Source organism: Oryzias latipes, chromosome 11, assembly GCF_002234675.1.
Source record: "Oryzias latipes chromosome 11, ASM223467v1".
NCBI classification, from domain to species: Eukaryota; Metazoa; Chordata; class Actinopteri; order Beloniformes; family Adrianichthyidae; genus Oryzias; species Oryzias latipes.
In genome coordinates, this window is record NC_019869.2 from 23,181,616 (window position 1) to 23,201,696 (window position 20,081).

The 20,081-nt window shown below is 37.7% G+C and overlaps 1 protein-coding gene across 3 annotated transcripts; it reads left to right on the forward strand.

The window, feature by feature from the left end:
• The first annotated feature begins 1,951 nt into the window (after positions 1 to 1,951).
• tmem64 (transmembrane protein 64) lies at positions 1,952 to 16,473 on the forward strand. 3 transcript variants are annotated; one of them, XM_011481275.3, is made up of 4 exons: positions 1,952 to 3,370; positions 12,009 to 12,164; positions 12,276 to 12,370; positions 12,458 to 12,812. In XM_011481275.3, exons 1-4 carry the CDS (start codon positions 2,660 to 2,662, stop codon positions 12,465 to 12,467), a joined length of 972 nt encoding a protein of 323 aa, XP_011479577.1. In that variant the 5' UTR covers positions 1,952 to 2,659; the 3' UTR covers positions 12,468 to 12,812. The 3 variants fall into 3 exon arrangements, with proteins under 3 accessions (XP_011479577.1, XP_011479576.1, XP_020563001.1); XM_011481274.3 differs by lacking the exons at positions 12,276 to 12,370; positions 12,458 to 12,812 and adding an exon at positions 14,060 to 16,473; XM_020707342.2 differs by lacking the exon at positions 12,276 to 12,370 and having other exon boundaries at positions 12,606 to 13,077.
• Positions 16,474 to 20,081: the final 3,608 nt, after the last annotated feature.

A 20,081-nucleotide genomic window follows, 5' to 3' on the forward strand; every position in this document is an offset into this window, starting at 1 on the left:
TTTAAATTTAGCAAAAGGTATGCAAAAATGCAGAAGTATTTTTCTATCTTTTGATGTCATTTTTTTTAAAGTTGATTATATTTTTATTTTTAGAAAAGAGGAAAAACGTTTTCCAAAACCTAAAAAAAAAGTTCTGTAAATTTTACATTTCTATTTTTCGCTATTGGAGTCACTTTCTGTCGGACTACTGTCTGAGCTAATTTTGAGTTTTGGTCTTTTTGTCCACTTAATTTCTTCAATTCATTATAAATCAATTTAGATATTTGTTTTATATTGAGATAATTGTAACTTTTCAGTCCAAGTAACACTTTAAATTAGTGTTAATTAGTTCTTGCACATCTATTTTTTATGTGAAATTCAGTTCACAATCTGTAAATCTTTCATAATATGCAAACAAATAAACAAAGTAGGTAATGGTACATCTTTAAAACAATTCCCTTTTATTTTTCAAATACTTATTTTGCTTTATTTTTTGTTTAACTTTTACTTAACCAGCTAGGTAAGATAAGATATCATCAGATTAGAAGATATCATTCTACCCTTTTAAAATATTGGGGTTAGTGTGTTTGTTTACAATGAATGAATGAATGAATGAATGAATGAATGAATGAATGAATGAATGAATGAATGAATGAATGAATGAATGAGGCTTTATTTATATAGCACTTTACAACTCCTTCAGGGTACCAAAGTGCTTTACAATAAAAGGAATATCGAAGAAAGTTCAAAACTGGGAAAATTAAGAACAAAATTAAAAAACAGCATAAAATTACAAAAAGCAGTCAGCAATAAAATGCATATACAATAAATAAGAATACAATAAAACACATGAAAGAAAATTAAAATGTCACCAACTACTGAGCTCAAAAACCCATTCTAAAAAGATACGTTTTTAATTGACGTTTAAAGCTGTTAAGGTCAGATAACATGCACAGTTCTGTAGGATTGGTATTCCAGTACTGAGGGCCGGCCATTTAAAAAGCATGATCACCACAGTGTTTCTGTCAAGACCTGGGCACATCAAGGCAATATTGATAATCTTTTTAAACTACCTGTTATTAATTGCATTATATTCTGATTGTTATTTTTCAAAACTTGTACTTTACCCATTACACAAAGAATTTGCAAGTCTACTGCTTAGACTATTGTTTTACCTAATGACATGCAAAGCGGTAAAAATGCGGTTGCTTTAAGCCCTTTTATTTCGCCAGCATCTGTAAAAGTATTTTTAATGGTCACAACATAACCAATAAACACGTTTTGTTTAAGTTGTTCACGACACTAACCTTGAAGGTGAAGAAAAAAAGTGATTGGTGAACAACGGAATGATAAACAACATTTTAAAGTTTTTTTTTTGTTTGCAAATGGTATGGCGTAGTTGGAAAAAGTATAATTGTGAAATGAAAAATATATTAAACAACAGGGCAAGAAGTTTTTCTTTAAAGAATGGAAAATTACATTGTACCATCTGAGTTTAGTTCTAAAAAAACAAATTCAGGAAGTTTCTCTAAATGATCTTAAGATTTAAATGAAAAAACCTAAACAACAGAATTTTGAAAAGTGTTCCAGAAAAACACGTGTTAAACTATATTTTCTAAAATCAATTTATCGTTTTATTCTATTTTTTCCCCTTAGGATAAACAAGGTTAGGGAAATTGTGCCTTAAAATGTAAATAGCTTATATGTTATAAAATTCTCATAATGTAAAACCGAGAGATGTTTTTTCTGATTAAATGTAACAAAATGATTTTTGTTCCTCCAATAAATATTGTTAAATATATTGAATGCACTATTTTGGTTTGACTGCTTATGTGGCGGCTTATACACATATGTAAACACCTCAAACAAGCGCATCTTGTTTGAAATTCTCGCAAAGTCTCGCGATGACAGAACGCAGTTCTCTCATTGGTCCAAAGAGTCAAGGCTCTCATGTGGGCTGAGATTACTTGGCATTCTGGGACACAAACAGTGGACGATATGAATAGCTTCAGCATCACAGTTAACAGCACCGACAGCCGTCGTGGAAAAACCCTGACTACGCGAACAGCAGTTAGCAAGTAGCGGGAGGACTAACGGAGTCTTTCTTGTGTCCTTTTTGACTCTTTTTTGTTGAGGTGTCCGACTGAAGCGGTGCCGAAAATCAGTGACGGGTGTTGAGTGAAATGCAGTGTTGGACTTTATCCGTGCAGCGGGTTGGTTAGCTTACCTCAGGAGTAAGTTAGCATTGCAGTGACTTTTGTTGGTATTTATTTGGATTGAAACGCTGATGAAACAAAACAAAAAATTGCGCTGCGCACTCTGGGCTTCACATCTGTTTATCCATTCATCTTAATGACGAAAACTCCAAAAATGGCGAATATCAGAGAAAGCCGCAAAACTTGTACTTTTAATTTGCTGAATTGGCGTGATTGTCAGCTGGTGTACCCGAGATAAGCGTTTCCTTATCGAGCAGTTAGAATAATGGCCAAGAAGAGTGGCTTAATTGACTGCTGGAGCCATCCTTTTAAAAGTTTTTGGTAATTTAAGCTCAACTATTTCAGAAATGGACTTTCTCTGGATGCGCAGATCATCTGGAATAATCTAGCATCACCACTATCCCCAAGTCGGACAGGTCATTTAAGCCCTTCTGCTGCTCCCCACAGAGTGTTGGAGGGCTAATATGTCACTGTCAGGGGCCACAACTGTGCAGCTGTTCACCAAGCTTGCAAGGCATGCAGTGGGCAAAATGCAGATTCAGCTGAACCGCTGGCTCCAGAGGACTGCCACGGATGAATGTGACAAAATCGACATCCTAATATGCAGCACCTTCGATGAAAGAGCTGTGGGCACAGGGAAGCTTAATGAAGACCAAGAGGTCCTCGCTGACACAGCGGGGGTGACCTTCACCAGCACTGGAGAATTCAGACATCCATGCTGCATCACCACCTTCTGCTTCAAGAGCGCCCTGCTGGCCTGCATCCTGACCGCCCTGTGCTTTTCTTCTGTAGCACTTGTGCGGCAATACCTCAAGGACCTTCTGCTCTGGGTGGAGAGCTTGGACAGCTTCGTGGGAGCCATGCTGTTCATAGTTGGGTTGATTGTTGTGTCATTTCCGTGTGGATGGGGATACATTGTCCTTAACGTGGCAGCAGGTTATCTTTATGGCTTCGTGCTGGGCATGGGACTCGTTATGGTGGGAGTTTTAATCGGGACGTTCGTGGCACACCTGGTGTGTAAGCGGCTATTGACTGACTGGGTGCTGAAGAAAGTTGGAAACAGTGAACAGCTCAGTGCCGTCATACGAGTGGTGGAAGGAGGAAGTGGACTCAAAATCGTGGCCTTAGCAAGACTCACCCCCATCCCATTTGGGCTCCAAAATGCAGTTTTCTCTGTGAGTATTCAAACCTTTTGTCAGATTATCTAACTTAGTTTCAGTATAAACCTTTTGGAAATTACTTTAACTTATTCTTGTAAAGGTGATGAGAACCAATTCCCATTTTCTTTCTAAAGAGGAAAATGATGTGGGATAAACCACAGACCAAGTGGTCCACAGAACACATTTCTGATGTTTTTTGTGTTAGAGTGATGTCACCATGGATTCTTATTGGACACTACTTTACTTTCTTGTCAAAAATGACAGATTTATGTATAATTTAAAGACGTCAAAATGAACTCAAAGGAAATTGAAAATAGCCAGAGGACGGTCAGTAGCAGTTGCCACTATTTAAAATGTGAAAAACACATTTTCCCCCTACCTCAATACTCAAAGCACAACACTGCTGAAAAAATGATATAGAATAGTCGTTTCTGGCTGATATGGTGGGACAAAACTATGAAATGGACCATTGCTTTTAGAGTAAACCTCTTTATTTGGTGTGTTTTTTGATATTTGACTATGCATTAACTGTTTAAGAAAAAAAAGCAGCCAACACACTCCTTTTCTCTGCACTTGTACACATAACCTTAGGCCTTGACCTTCATCTGTTACATGAATAATTGATGCCTGTAGGTTACCCTTCTCAGTAAAAAAACAAAACGCTGATACCTTTAAGTGGTAAAAAGCCCATGGGATCTGTTTCCGTATCATACAATTTCAACTGAAAGGTCGGTCAGTTTGGAAAATACTAAGACATTTTTAACAAAGTTATTAATGAAAGTAGATTTAAGGATGAACACGGAGATTCTCTGGTAATACATTTAAAGATGTACAGAAGGCTAAATGAAAGTCCTACTCTGATCATCTTTTGATCTATTGTAACATCGTTCCCAGTGATCTTTTAGTCGTGATTATGCAGTTTTTAGGCTAAATAAATAAAAATCCTGTGTTGTTTTTTGACAAAGTTTATGCGAAGTTGCAGTAGTTCGTCAGAAATGTTTGATTTGTGGGCAGGACTGATAGCACTGAGTGAGCCTGTTTTCTTTTCCCATGATCCCTTTGTTTACACTCTGTCCTGCTAGCTTACAGCCCCTCACACCCCAACTTAATAAAACAGGTGCAAATAAAAATGGTGGGCAATATCAGAGCTATTCAGCCGTACAGTTTTGAGTCAGACGCCAACTCAGACGAGGAAAACAAAGACTTGCACGGACCAAGTTGTCTGCAAGTGGATTCATCGGAATGGAGTGGAGCAGGGAGCTTGACATGCCATTATAGGTCACACCTACAAGTATTTTTTCAACGGGATTTTTTTCATCTGCTCCTGATTCACATCAATTTGAATAGAGAAGTGCTCAGAAATGTAATTTTAGTCTTTCTTCATAAATGTCCTCTGTCAAAAATGTATGAATAAGAATATGTCAAAAACACCATTTTCATCAGAGTGGGTCTTTAGGAAGAAATGGAATAAGCAGCAAGTGTACTAGCTGTCAGCAATGAGTGCAACGTGGAGAAGCTTGAAAGGCATTTATAACTTGCAGGATGATGAAGATGAAGCACAGGCCTGAGGCAGGAAGAAAAGACATTGAGGCAAGCGTGCTTCTCAAGCGCAGTAATTTTCTCATGTAGGACTAATAGTGGGCCCGATTTACTTGGATGTTTCTCGTTTGCATGGGGATGGCTCTGTTTGCTGTGGCTTTGACACCTCGTTAAAAGCTTTCCTCACAGCTCTAGCAATTAAAAAAAAAAAAGGACCTCAACTTGATTTTGCTGAAGGCTTGACTATTAGTGATTAGTTATTGAGGTCATTTCTTGTGATTTGATTAAAGTTCTTGCTGAAATTGACATTTCGTTTTCATTTAGCTAAACCAAGTAAAACAATTTTTATGGTTTTTAACGTAACGTTGTGGATTTTTATCTTCGTTGCATAAATATGTATAGACTTTGTTTAGAAGGCCCCTGAACTTCTCAAGATAGTCCTTTTTTTTACATATCTTTCTTTGGTGATATTTGAGAGGCTTCTTAGGTTTGATAGTTTTTTTGGGCTAGGATATAACCGTTCAGTAGTAAGCTAAATGTAGAACTGCTTGTAGAGATCCGCAGGTCTGGTTCCAAACAGTTTGCACTGCATTTAGATGGAAGTGACATCATAATATACCAAGAATTCTCATTGTTTTGTCTAATTCCACATTATAGTTATCAGATTATCTGTTAATGGGCTGTTGTGGAAAAAGGAAACTTCACAAATCCAGATATCCAGCAGCTGTCTTTCTCTTGCCTGACTGGCTTGAACTATATCAGATTTTCATGGTTTCGTGCTTTAGCCTCAGATGGTTGCGACACAATATATTTGCGTCCAAAGGTTGAAGCGCCCTTGTCACGCCGGGATCACCTGTAAAGCTGCAGCTGCTGTATTCTCAGCGCTTGCTTCCACGCTCCACCCTGTACAGGTGATAGTGAGGCGATAAAGTACCATGTAAAAAAAACAAAAAACATGTTTTTACAGTCAATTTACAGCACGGTTGGGAAAAACTGCAGATTTTAAGGAAAATATATCTGAAGAAACTGGATGTTCTTACTACAAGTGTACTTTAAAGCATGTTTTTGATTCCCAGTTAGAGTTGTTAAATGTCACTGCAGAGCCTTTTCACCTGGGAGTTAAGCCAGTGCTACTAGAAGAAGGTTAATAACGTGAACCGATCGCTCTCCCTGCCTCCCTGGCATCTTTTTTTTGTCTTCCTTAGTACAGAGGTTTTTTTTAAGGCACTGCTCAGGTTCCCACTGTACAGCTTATAATTCACCTCAGCAGGAAAGTCATTACTAAGTGGAGCTGAGATTGTATCTTATCACATCCTTCACAATAAAAGTAACCATGAGTGGCTACTTTAGGCTCATTCAAGCCCAGGTTGAAATATCTTGTGTGCTTTGTCCTTGGTAGGCACTTTTTGTAGGTGAGGCTACATTTCTCCTCAACCCCTCCCCTGGTCATTTCTGCTGAAGTGAGAAGGTAGAAGGTAACCTAAAACAGCACAAAGATGCAGCAGTTGGCAAAAGGACAGGACATCTGTGGAAAATATGCTCATAATCAGCAGTGTCTGTCTGTGTGTTCTCATACAGTTGCACCAGTTTATTCTGCCGGCTGCTTCAGGCAAAATAGACTGATTTCTGGAATAAAACAATAAAAAATAAATCAAAAGCTAAAATAAAAGGATAAAAGACACTAAAACAACTTTTAATTATTACTGCCCTGTTTTTTTTTACAACACTAATGTGAAAAAGAACAAAATCAGCTTTATACGTTTAAAATTATCTTTAGAAAAGAAATTAATCTAAAAACTAATTTTTATCATATTTATACGTATTTTTTTAACCCCACTCTAATTAAATCATGATTTTGATCTTGTGGCATTTTCCCCATGATTTAAGGACATATCTAAAGAAAATTCAGATTAAAGTAGCATTACTGAGTATTTCTTTCTTTAAATCGTTGATCAGGAGCAAATGAAAAAAATGCTGTTGCAAAAAGCTTGGAAGTGTGACGCACAAGTTACTACGTCAAGCTACAAGCTCCCTTCTCCGCTCCATTCTGATGCATCCGCTTGTAGACAAATAGATGCAGGTACGTCTTTGTTTTCCTCGTCTGAACTGCAACTGGATCAAAACTGTATGGCTGGATAGCTCCAGTTTTGCTCGCCATTTTCGTTGCACTGCTAATTTCGGTTGGGGTTGTGGGGGCTGTAAGCTAGCAGGAAGCAGGACAGAGTGTAAACAGAGGGATGATGGAACTCGGAGGTGAATTTCTGATGAACTCCTGTGGCTTTACACCTGTGTTGTTTTCTATGCTCTGAAACAATACAGGCTTTCTAAAATGTATGCTAAAAAACGGCATAAGCATAGTTAAAAGACCACTGGGAACGCTTTTACAATGAATCAAAAGATGAATGTAACTATCTTGATTGTATTCTATTTGTCAAATGCCCTGAACGGTAACCACGTGTGAACATGACATTGATTCAAGTAAATGAAACAGATCAAGGTATATATTTACAAAGTATGCATGTTCTTAAAACAAAAAAAGAAGCAATATTATATTAAAGCAGATAAGGATTGCTGTCCTGTTTCTGAACTCAAAGTGAGCCTTCTTTATAAATTAAATCAAATTGGACGGGGTTCTCTAATTACTTTGTGTCTGCTTGATTCGATGTACGTAGTTGGAGGTTCAGGGAGAATTCTTTGCAGCTTTAAAAATACCAGCGATCAGCCCTTCCCTGGTCAAATGCAGTTCAGCTGCATGCACCAGATGCCAGGAACTTCCCAATTGTCAGTCTTTGACTGAGTGGGAGAGGCATGTTTTCATTCTTTTGCACTTTTCAAGAATGTTTCCATAAGCTTTTCATGTTAGCACACTGCCGATTCACATACTTGCAAAAATGCTTTCTGTCTTTAGAAATGTTATTTAGATCCTCAAAACAACACATGCAGAAGTGTTATCTCGCACGCACACACAAACACACACATTTACAGACAAACTCCAGTTACCTCAGCCTTTTGACAAAAATACTCCATCTGATCAACCAATCAGCATCTTTCTTCTGTCTATAGCCAATCTACCCTAACACCGCACATGGCGCCATTTATCCTTTCCTTCTGTCCTCTTTGCTAAAAAGTAGCCCCACAGCATGATGTTTCCACCCCCATGCTTTACAATGGGTATGGTGTTTGTATTAGCAACTTAGCATTCTTCCCCCTCTAAACACGGCAAGTGGCGTTTATACCAAAGAGTTCCATTTTGGTTCCATCTGACCGCATGACCTTCTCCCAGTCGACCTCTGGATCATCCAGATGGTCCCTGGTAAACTGTTGACGGGTTGCCTCTGGACATGTTCTGGCTTAAGAAGGGGGACATTTTTAGCACCGAGCCCATATCCCCAGACGACCTTCAAGAACTCCTGCAGCAGATCTTCTTGTCTGCATGAACTATTAAACATTATAGCAATTTTAGGAAGGAATATCTCCATGGTAAATAGACTCTTATTTTCAATAGTTTGTTCACATTGTAAACCACACATTTGAAATCAACAATTTGTGTTAAAACAAATGTTGTTGTTGTTTTTTTTGTTGTTGTTGTTTTTGTTCTGCACAAAAAGCAACTTGGTGCATATTGAGGAAAAACTGATTCAGTTAAATAAGAAAAACTAAGACTTGAGGAGATCTAGGTGACATTTTTGTCATCTTAAAAGCAGATTTCAAGTTTATAATCGGCATCTCCATCTAAGTTTTCACTCCTATTTTAAATTTTTGAATCTTTTCCTTTTTTTATTATATCAGTTTATAGTCAATTGGATATGTAGATTAGACTTGTAAGGCTGCACGGTGGTGCAGTGGTTAGCGCTCTTGCCTCACATCAAGAAGGCCTCCGGTTCAAGTCCCGGCTGGGGGACCTGAAACAGAATATCAATGGGGGACCTTTCTGTGTGGAGTTAGCATGTTCTCCCCGTGTATGCGTGGGTTCTCTCCGGGGTCTCCGGCTTCCTCCCACCGTCCAAAAACATGCTTCATAGGTTAATTGGTCACTCTAAATTGTCCATAGGTGTGAGTGTGAATGGCTGTGTGTTTGTGGACATTGTACCCTGTGACAGACTGGCGACCTGTCCAGGGTGTCCCCTGCCTTCGCCCACAAGTGGCCGGGATAGGCTCCGGCAGCCCCGTGACCCCGAAAGGGAAAACCGTCAAGAAAATGAATGAAAAAAAAAAAAGATTAGACTTGAATGGATCTGATTTGTCTTTGTAAAAAGCATAGTTCTTCTCTCCTGCCATGGTGACTAGAAGCAAATTTTAAATAGAATATTAATCTAACGCTGTAAAGTAAATGTCAGTGATATTCCCTTCATAAAAAAATGTAATTTATTGTGAACCGAAGATGAGATTCAATTTTTGTCTATCTTGATTTTCATTTTTTTTTTTACTAAGGTAACAAAAAAGTAAAAAAATCAAAATATGATTATTTTTCTTTCCATTAATACATTGTAAATGGTTTGTCTGCAGGTACAGCAGGTCCAATTGTAAAATAGAAAAAAAAAAGTTAAGAATCATTTGGAATAAAATAAAAAAATGTAAAATGTACAGTTTTGCATGCATGTTGAAGGACCTACAACATCTGCCTGGATGCACACCTTTCAAATGTTCAATTCACCGCTGTCGTTATGGCGTGTTGTTCATGATAGACCGACGAAAAGTAATTCCAATTTAGTAACATACTAAACTACAGGAATTGAAGGTAAGGTCCATTTAGATTCTTCCGTATGTCATCTTGCAGGTGGATTGGCTAGAGAGAAGCTGCACACTGATTGGCCACTGGCATGAGAAAACGTGCTGATTGGTTAATCAGTTTAGATGCAACATTTGTCAAAAATCTCAGGCTGTTGCCTTAGTTTGTCTCTGTACATCAGTCTGTGAGCGCTAGTAGAGAATGCACATGCATGCGCTGCGTTCAATCTTTTTAAACATTCTGGATATTTTGAAGCCACAAATCTTTTTCACAAAAAAACTGGTATTGCAAAAGCACAAGCATAGTCTGCAAGTTTAGTTTGTTTTTGCTTTTTTCAACAAAAGCACACATTTTACTTTCAGATGCAAAACTATTGACATGTATGGACATAATATTATAATTACAAAGTACTTTTGAGAGACTATAACTTTATTTAATAGCCCATTTGCATTTGTAGACAGTTGTCATAACAGTTTGGTAGATGGTGTCAATTCAGGATTTGGCTGTGTGATCCAGCCTATGCATCTTCAAGCCCTGATGATGACACGCTGTGTACACTGTGCCAAGGTCACATCTGCATGAAGCATAGCATAGCCAGGCTGTAACTTATGTCATTGTTTAATCGACATAATGACAGCGACATGGACACTTATTTATATTTGTGTGACTCTGCCAATAAATGGAATGAGACAGTGCAGGATGAGTCCTGATGCGCCACGCTTCAGGCTGGTTAGGTAGGATGGTTACTAGAAGCTACAGACGTCACTAAAGTGGGTGGTCTGATCAAGACAGATCCACTCCCGGTACATTTTAAGCGCACTGGATTGAGTTCCAAATAGCTGCAACAACTCCATCTCTACCAATAAACATGGATTGAATGTTGGTTGCATTTGACAGCTTTTGCCTATTTCATGATACAAAAAAGAGGTCAGAGGTGAATGGAATGCAGTCAAACAACAATTCCCGGATTTGTGTTTCAGGAATTGCTCTTTGCTTTTGGCCTTGAAGAGAATTAACCTTCAGGTTACCATAGATAGTTGACTTATAATTATAATAATGTATAATAAATACATATTTTTTGGCTTATACAATTACTTTTAAATAGTGTTTTTGTTTGTAAATATTTCTTTGTTTTTATGAAAACTCGTTAAAAAAATAATACAAGACCTCTAAAAAAAAAAAAACAGGAAAATTTAAACAGGACTTGGACAAGACTGACCTGATGAATATAAAGCTATGTCACCCATTTGTTTGTAGTTTTTTTTTCACTTTAATCCCCTCTGCATCCCTTTCCCATAATTCCATTCTACCCCAAAAGTTTTATTAGTTTTTTTTAAGAGGAGCACAGTTTACAGGTTAAGAATTTACTATAAAAAATGTAAGGATTCCAAATGTATTTATATTCAAAATTAATCATTTTCAACATTAGCTCAATTTTCCTGGCCGGTAAAAAATACAGATTTACTAACATGTGGCTGTGGATTTGTGCCAGTCCTCGGTTGATTCAATTGGATTCACACATTTACAATTTCATTACAGATCAATTTCTTTGTCAATTTTCATTTATTTTAATACTTGTTTGGTTATAAAAAAAATGGTTGTTACATAACTAATGATTCAAATATTACAAAGGTGTAACATTAATTGAAAAAACATGAATTATTTTATCCAGAAAAAAAGAAAAATTGTTTTGTAGATTTGATCATTCTGTCCTTCAGCAGACCTGGACTGCAAGGAGCATCTTGTTCTTGAAATTCCTCTTTCTCACTTCACCTTTGAGCAAAAATGTGACCCCCTCCACATGCTCAAAAATTCACCAAAATTTGCAAACACCCAGTACCAGAAGATACAATTTTTGGCATAATCAATAACCTCCCCCAAAAGATTACTACATCACCACTGGAAAAACTGTCAAAAGCATAAACGTGGCCATACAACACTGCTCGTGGTCTTTAATTTGATACTACATTTCTCTGAAAACGTTTACACTAAAATTGAATAGAAGACGGGAAGGTTTGTATTTATTTATTTTATTTTATTTATTTATTTATTTATTTGGAGCCCCATTAGCTTCCACAAAGTGGTCGCTAGTCTTCCTGGGGTCCATACGCAAAAATTACATACATTATACCAATTTCACAAAACCCAAAACTGATTTCACAAAATACAGAGACTAATTCATCATATTTACCTTAAAAGCTTCACATGTTAAAATAAGTTAAAACAATTTCATTTTTTACCAGCATATCAACACATAGCAACATAACATCAACAATAATACATTTCATAACAGCAAATCAGCAATAATCAGCAAAGATGTATTTAAATATATAGTGGAATGAAATGAAAGTTTAAACCAGCAACTGTTTCCATTTTCATGTCCAGATCACAGATGTGTCCTTGCCAAACTACCTGGTGGCCTCGTCCGTAGGCCTTCTGCCCACACAGCTTCTTAACTCCTACCTGGGAACCACACTTCGCACCATGGAGGACGTCATTGCTGAGCAGAGCATCAGTGGGTACTTTGTGTTTAGCCTGCAGGTGAGTTGATGGAGCTGCCACACAAAGTTCTCGTCCCTTTTCATACATCAAAGAGGTTTTATTGGCAAAAGAAACACAAGAAGGTTCTGTTTGAAGCAAGAAACCTTATAGTTTACATCAGGGGCCGGCAACCTCTACCACTCAGAGCCACTTGGACCAGTTTCCCGCAGGAATAAAAACAGCCACAACACCCTTTGGAAAACCAGGTGAACGGCATCATTTCACTCGGTTTTTAAAGTTCCTGCAGAGATGATCTTTTTAACCTTTTTCTCTTGTATCCTGTCATTAAATGGGTTCTGTTGAGAATTATTTCCTGAAAGGCAACAAACAACTTTTTTTCCTCATCTGGATCAGGCTGTTTTTCTAGAAAATGTCAACATTTAGATTTTTTAAAAAGCTAATATGCAGCCAGTTAGTTTTGTTTTTTAAATTATTTTTCAGAACCTTTTTTGTTTACTGCTTGATGACAGCAGTCGCCAGTACAGGGGAGCCGCTCCAGGGACGAGCAGATCGCCTGGTTCCGACCTGCTCACAAAAATACAACAGCTGGTCAACAGACGACCCGGAGAGGTTCTGCAGGATGAGGCTGTCATTCACTTCTCATTGAACATGTACCGTCACGCTCCCTCCACGTGCTCACGCTGCTCTCTTCCTTCTGCCCGGTCACACATCCTGACGGTGTTAAAGGCACCACGACAATCTTAGAACATGATAGTTATTTTGCAAAACCACAGAGATCCGCACCACATGGATGAAAGAGCCGCATGTGCCTCCGGACCTGCAGTTTGCCGACCCCTGTTTTACAGCTAAGCCTTGTCTGTAGATCTTTGTTAATCATTTTTAGATGGAAACGCACCAAACACTGAGTATACAGTAAAAGTAAATAATAAACTACCATGGAAAATCTCTGAAATTTTGTTGATTTTACAGATACAAGTTCTTGCAAATGTTCCAATGTTCACGTATGTTTTCACCAAATGTCCTACTCAGATGTTTGCTGTCACATTTGCGGCTGAAGGTTCATAGGAACTGAAATAGAAATGCAGTCTTTGTATTGACACAGCCGTGGCATCCTCTGACGCACAGACATGACACAACCGGTTGCTCATTTCCAAGAATTGGAAAACACTGCTGTTGCTTATTCAAAGAATTCTTAAATGTTCCAATGAAAGCTAAAAAATTCATGCAAAACAGACCCACGGTATATATTTCATACCGGGGAGCAGCTGAGGTCTAAATATTTAAAGAGAAGTGACTCATGAGGCATCAATAACAGCATCAGTGTTGAATCTTCTGTATTTCTTTTTTTATCGCAGACTACTTAGAATTTCTACAAACCACAACTTTGACAAAGCAAATAACTTGGAATCATTTTTAAATGTGTTTTGTTTGGTTGATGGTGACAATAGAGCTGCTTCTGCAGTTTTCTTCTTGTTTTTTTCAAAAAGTTCAAAAAGGGTCACAGATAAAACTGTGTTCTATTATGTTAATCCTTTTTTTTTACTTTGTTTATCTGAATTGTTGATTTAGCTTTTTAACCTAGAAGTAGCACTGGGTATCAATTGAAAATGTATGACTCTTATGTTGATATTGATACTTTGCAAAAGACATGATCTCAGAAACTTTGGTTTTGTTTCAAGTTTTAAATCTTTTTTCAGGGTCATCTCTTAAACCAGTGTACAAGAAAACAAACGCGAGAGGAACACAGTGTACACAATTTGACTACGGTTCATTCAGGGCTGGGTCATTTGGTTTGTGTGGTTAGCTGCAGTTGAACCCGATGACAAAGCGCTCCTTTAATACTCAGTGGGGTTGAAGAAATTTGGTTGGTGCGTAAAAAATATAGAACTTTTCTTGTCCTTAACTTTCATTTGAATATGGATATGTGTTCTCAGATCCTCATCAGCATCGGCCTGATGTTCTACGTGGTGCACCGCGCTCAGGTGGAGCTCAACGCAGCCATCGCTGCCTGTCAGATGGAGCTGAAGTCCTCACAAATGAACGGCTCCTCCACCAACCACAGCAGCTTCACCTACTGCAGCAAAAGGACGACAGCCGCCAACAACAACTGCATCAATGTGGTGTGACCTTGAGTGACAGGACTTGAGTCCACGTTCCTGGTCTCCGACTTGTTAGACTGCAACAACAAAGGGAAGCCGGTGTCTTTTGCTCATGCCGGTAGTGTGGTCTATCATTTTCCTGGTGTATTCTTTCCTCCGCGTGTGTGTGTGGGGGGGTGTTAGCCTTCTGACAGTGTTTTTGTTTTGTAGTTTTAAAGATCGAGGACCATGCGCCTTTGACCAAGCGGTGCTGAAGGAAATGCTGTTTGTTAACAAGAGAGCCGTTCTTTTCTTTTTCAGTCGAGGTACAGGGAAATGACGGCGCTCAGAACTCAGAGGGGTCCAACACATCTGCCTGCTGTTGTTATGAATGTGCAATCCAGATCTTTTTCAAAAGCACCAAGGAATAAATGTTCTGTTTGTGTCAGTAAAAACACCAGCCTATGCACCTTAATTCATGCATCTTATTTTGTTTTGGTTCAGATTCATTTGATGCTTGTTCTTTTTTTTTTTTTTTTTAAGTGTCTTGTTTTAGGACCAAGTTCCCTGAAGATTATGTGACTTCTACTGGACCGCCCATCTTTGCTTTGAGCTGCTGAAAAAGTGGATTTCAAACATGAAATAAAAAAAATTCTGCCAAGTATCTAAAAGCAGCGTGATCAGCACTAGTGCTGCAGAAGAAACAAGATGTCACATTAGAATTCTGTTTTTTTGCAGCCGTTTTTACTATAACTTGACTGTTTTCATGTGGTTATCAGGTAACTCATCAAAGGTAATGACATTATTCAATTTATTTAAATTCTGATCATTTAGTGCAATAGATTTTAACAAAGTGACATGAATGTTATCCAGTGCTGAAACCAAACCAATCAGAGATGCTCTCATGTGTACAAAAAGTCAATATTTTATGTTCTATTTTTATGTGCCATAGGTTCATAGGAATATGAATTGGTTCTTTTATCATTTCCTCATTGATGACAACTCATTTGAGCTGTTTTTGTTGTTTGCACCGTCCATTTTAACACAAATATGATTTATTTTTGAAAAACCTGGATAAATGAAACTTTGTACGGAGGTTGGCTTGTCAAACACAGAGTTTTAGAAGCTGACAATCAAACTCGATGTGGACAATATATACGAATGTGACATTATTGTTTCTTGTTTTTGCATTTATTGATGCTGCTCCTCAGTCTATCTCTTGTTGAGGAATAATAAGGGCTCCCATACAGAAAATTCACCTTTCTAACCGTGTAAATCCGTTTCCCCATGTTCTGCATAATTGTCCTAACATTTCATTTTGTCTTACCTTGAAATACGTTGTTTGTTTATTCCCTCCTCCCCGATTAACTTAGCAATAATGTTTGACAGTCAAAAGCAAAAAAGCTATGAAAAAAATATATATATATGTGTAAAATTCTTAGGAAGTTGTTGCTCATTCACCGTGTGGAAGGATTTCTTTGTGTTACAGTGTTAAACCTGCCTTTTACCTCCTGCTGCCTCTGACTTACATGTTTGCCTCTGCCGTCGAAAGACGTGTGGACATTAAATGCAACGTTCTCACTTTTCCAGCTTTTCTGTTTAGAGTCCCAGAACACAGTCAGCCTTAAGTTGCAAAAACGTCCTCATCATTTTCTGATTTCCACCTCAAAGGATTTCACGATAAAAGCATAGATGCAAATACTTATGGCTGATCTAGTGTAAGAAATTTGGGTTTTTTTTACCCCCACCTTTTCGATGTGTAGAAACCTGTTTCTGATGTCCGTACAAATGTCACCTCAGAGGGACCGTTCCACACCAAACTTGTGTGAGGAGTCTGCTCAGAAGTTTACGTTTATTGCAAAAATCCAGTGCATGTCAGCCCTCTGGACTTCCCTCATACCATTTTAGTTTCTCAGCTGGGATTTCAAAAACTTTGAGTTCATGAGAAAATCTGTGATTTGTAACAAGCTTTGGTTCTTCCGACGTGGGCTCAACTTTACTTAGATATAGTTATGCAAAAACTGATTCCTTATGGGAGTATGTTTCATAGACGGAGACTTGACTGCGGCTGTTGTAGAACAGCCTCATGCTTAGGTCACTTTTGAAGCTGTGAAACACAATACTTCCCTAATTGTATCAAGTGCATTACACACATATACTGTATTTTGTAATACAGAGAATTTTACAGTGTATAAATGGAATTTATCACTGTATAATGCTTGTTCATGTTATTTATGAAAGATGGAATAAAACTTCTCTGAATTTGTTAATTTGTTGACCTCTGCTTTATACATTTGTCTTGGAAACGTTCATTAAACTAAATTATTACGGTTCTTTCAGAGGCCAAAAAAGGTTTTGACAAAGTGTTGAAACGCTAGAGCTGTCGATAAAGGTTTTCAACATTTCCTGCTTTTTGTTGAGCTGCCAAAGTGACTCACTCATTTAAGGGTTCACTGTGGAGATGCAGCTAAAGGGGATTTCTCATTAAAAAAAAAAAAAAGTCCTAAATCAGCCATTTGAAGTGCTAACATTTTTTTCTGGTTAGATTATGAAATGTGTTTGATTTTCTCTTAACTATTACTATTACATGTTTCTGTGTTTTTGCTCTTTGTTTTAACATTATTTCAATTACAAAACCTTTTTTTCAGGTAAGTTTATCATTTCCAAAAATACAAATTTTCCATGTTTTTAAAAGGGTTTAACTGTTAACTCCTGAATTTATTTCTAGAAAAAGAAAATCCCCTTGTGTTTACACTTGTGTTTTTGCTTTGAAGTAGATGCTAAATTAAGGTAATTTTGGAGCAGAAGATGTTTGACACAAATTTGCATCAAGGAGTTCATTCTCCAATAGATATTTGGACTGTAAAGTCAGATATAGTCGATTTTTGAGGTGAAAAACAGATGGATGTGTCCTAGATGAGCAGCCTTTTTAGGCCTTGGCTTGGACTAGGTATCTGTAAAGTGTGAGGTGAGTGGTTTTCTTGTTGTTCAGACAGGCTCAGCTTGTGGACTTCATAACTACATAGAGTAAAAAAGCAGCCCACAGCCATGTGCTGAAGTCTCAACCACAGCAAAAACACAAAGATGGCACGAGATCTCAGCCAGAATTCATCCATCCAACAAAAGAGCAGACTTCTCTTGCGTTTTATCACTCCATCTGTCACAGCTACAGCAAGGACTCAAGTGCTGCTGTTCTTCCCACGAGTCGCCGGTCTTTTCCAGGCCGAGGTCAGATACGTGTCAGATCCATCAAAGCGCAAACCTCCTCCCGGAGGCCCCCGACCCCCCAGGAGCACACCAGTATGTCCGCACCGAAATCCAAGAACATTCATTCTGACGGGCTGCAAATGAAAGCCCTGCAGTTCCCACTGAGGGCCACACTCCCAAAATACATCAGTGAGGCTGATGCTCCTCGTGGCACACAGAGGGGAATTATGAGAAGAAGCCAAATGTGGTGAGAGGATTTCAGAGTACACCCATGCACCCTGTCTGAACGGAACTTATGGCATGAACGTTCTTGCATTTGCAGGAGGAGGAAGGCATTTATAGGTCCTTGTGGCTAAAGAATCCTGCTTCAGCCCCAGAGGGATAAATCAGAGGAAACCTGTCTTAACCCAGACAGCTCTTATACAATCTGTTCCTCCTCACCTCTACACTACACTCTGTCAGTGCAGCAGGGATTATTTTAACTAATTCTTAACAAAGTTATTTGATACCATTGTAGGGCTCATGCAAACTTATAACACTGCTGTGGTTGCAGTGTTTTCATAACAACACACATTTATCCATATATGCTCTAAAAAAAGAGTTGTGATAGATGTATATTTGAATTTAGGCAAAACACTTGTTGTGCTGCATTTGTATTGACTGTTTTTTCCCTCATTTTTTATTAAGATGTAACTTAAGTTTTTATTGAAGGCTTTTCAGAAATGACTAAAACTCATTTTAACCTGGAAACCTTAATTTTCATGCAATGTTCCCAAAATAACTATTTTTGCAACCAGGCTGAGCTATTTCTCCCTTTATGCTTCATAGAAAATGCAAATAGAAGACAATGAAGTTATTTAAAATGTTTATTATTTAACCCATTGACACTTATTGATGCAAATATGCATGGAACCACTTCGGCTCTAAAATTACCTTCATTTAGCATCTAAATGAAAACAAAAACATGTAAGGGATTTTTTTTTTTTTAAAGGTGGAGTCTTGCTGGTTTTTAACCAAAACTTTAATTAGCTAAAGGTCTTAACCAAAACCAGAGAACATCCTCTACCTCACAGTTGACAGTTTTTCATGTTTTAAAGTCAAGTAAATATTTATATCTGGTGTATTATTTTATCATTTGTATTTACCACAATGATACTTAATGTAGTGTGGAACATATTGAACTTTGTACAAATATTTTTATAGAATCATAACCTCATTCATAGCTTTTTTTCCCCTCATGAGTACAAAATAAAGACAATTGCATTTAAAATAACTTCCTTAACCCTTGTGCTATCCTAGGCACTTTACCATTGAGAGTTGGGTCATCTAGACCCACTAGACAGTGCTCTGAATCTTTTTTCTTCAATGATTTGTGGTCTTCACTGGTGTCCATGGATTACATGAAATCTTTCCACCTTTATCATGGTAGGGAGAACACGTCAATGTAAAGGTGGGGTCATCTAGACCCCATAGGATAGCACAAGGGTTAAAGTGTTGCCAAGACACCACATAAGACCATCCTTTATGTTTCATGTGATTAAAAACTACTAGTTTCTTTTTAATTTTGGAAATTTGGGTAATATTAATAAAATAAGACAAAAACATCTTCTGTCCACATTCAGACAACACATAATTTTAAAGGGAGAGCACATGCTTTGGTTGAACAGTTTTGCTTCATGTGTCCTCACTTACCAGGAGCCGGGGAGGCCTTTAGGGACACGAGGTCTGCTCTGCTGAATCCCGCTTCCAGGAAGGAGTCACATCTTTGTGTCCTCTCCTGAGGTCAGTTCTCCTTGCCTGACTCCAAACTGTGCCTTCGGCTCACAGAAGCAGCATGAAAACACATTCTCTGCTCTGAATTATGTTTTCCCAAGAGAATAAAATATATTTCTTATTCAGAATCTGGATCTTGTTGGTACAGGAGATTAAAATGTTGAAAATGTATAGTTTGAGTTTTGTTTAACGTAAACTGGGTTTCAAACAAACTGTTTGGGGGAAATTGTTGCTATATGTTGAAATGGTTTAATTAAAAAGGCTTCAACATGCATGTAACAGTCATAAATCTCATTTATTGTTTTACAGTTTGAAGCGGAGATTCAACTCTTTACTGCTCTCTAGCGGCACCACGGCAGCATTACAACTACGAGGCGTCTTGTTTTTCCGTTTTCAAGATTCAAATTCAAAGATTCAAAGGGGTTTATTGTCATATGCACAGTTGGTAAACGGATTTCCCTGTACAATGAGATGCTTCCTTTGCAGTCTGCTACGAATGCCAAAAAGGTTAAATTAAATTAAATTAAATAAAGATAGGGTATATAGGGTACAGGATATCTGAAAATTAACACACATCAGTAAATGACTAAACCTATATACAAATCGGATGTTGTGCAAATTCAGCTGAGAGTAACTGTGCAAAAGAGAATTACGTGAGCCAACGGTGTGATACACATGAATGTTGAATATTAATGCGTAAGAACAGTAATGATGAACAATGAGGATGTGCTAAGGTATGCAGAACCTACAAAACTTTTAAGGTCTTTGTATATTTTAAATTGTGAAGCACCTTGTGACTTCTGTTCTGTGAAAGGTGCTATATAAATAAAATGTAGTTACTTTCAAGTTTGTAATGTTACATTAACTTACTACAGAAGATAACCTTGTCTATATAAAA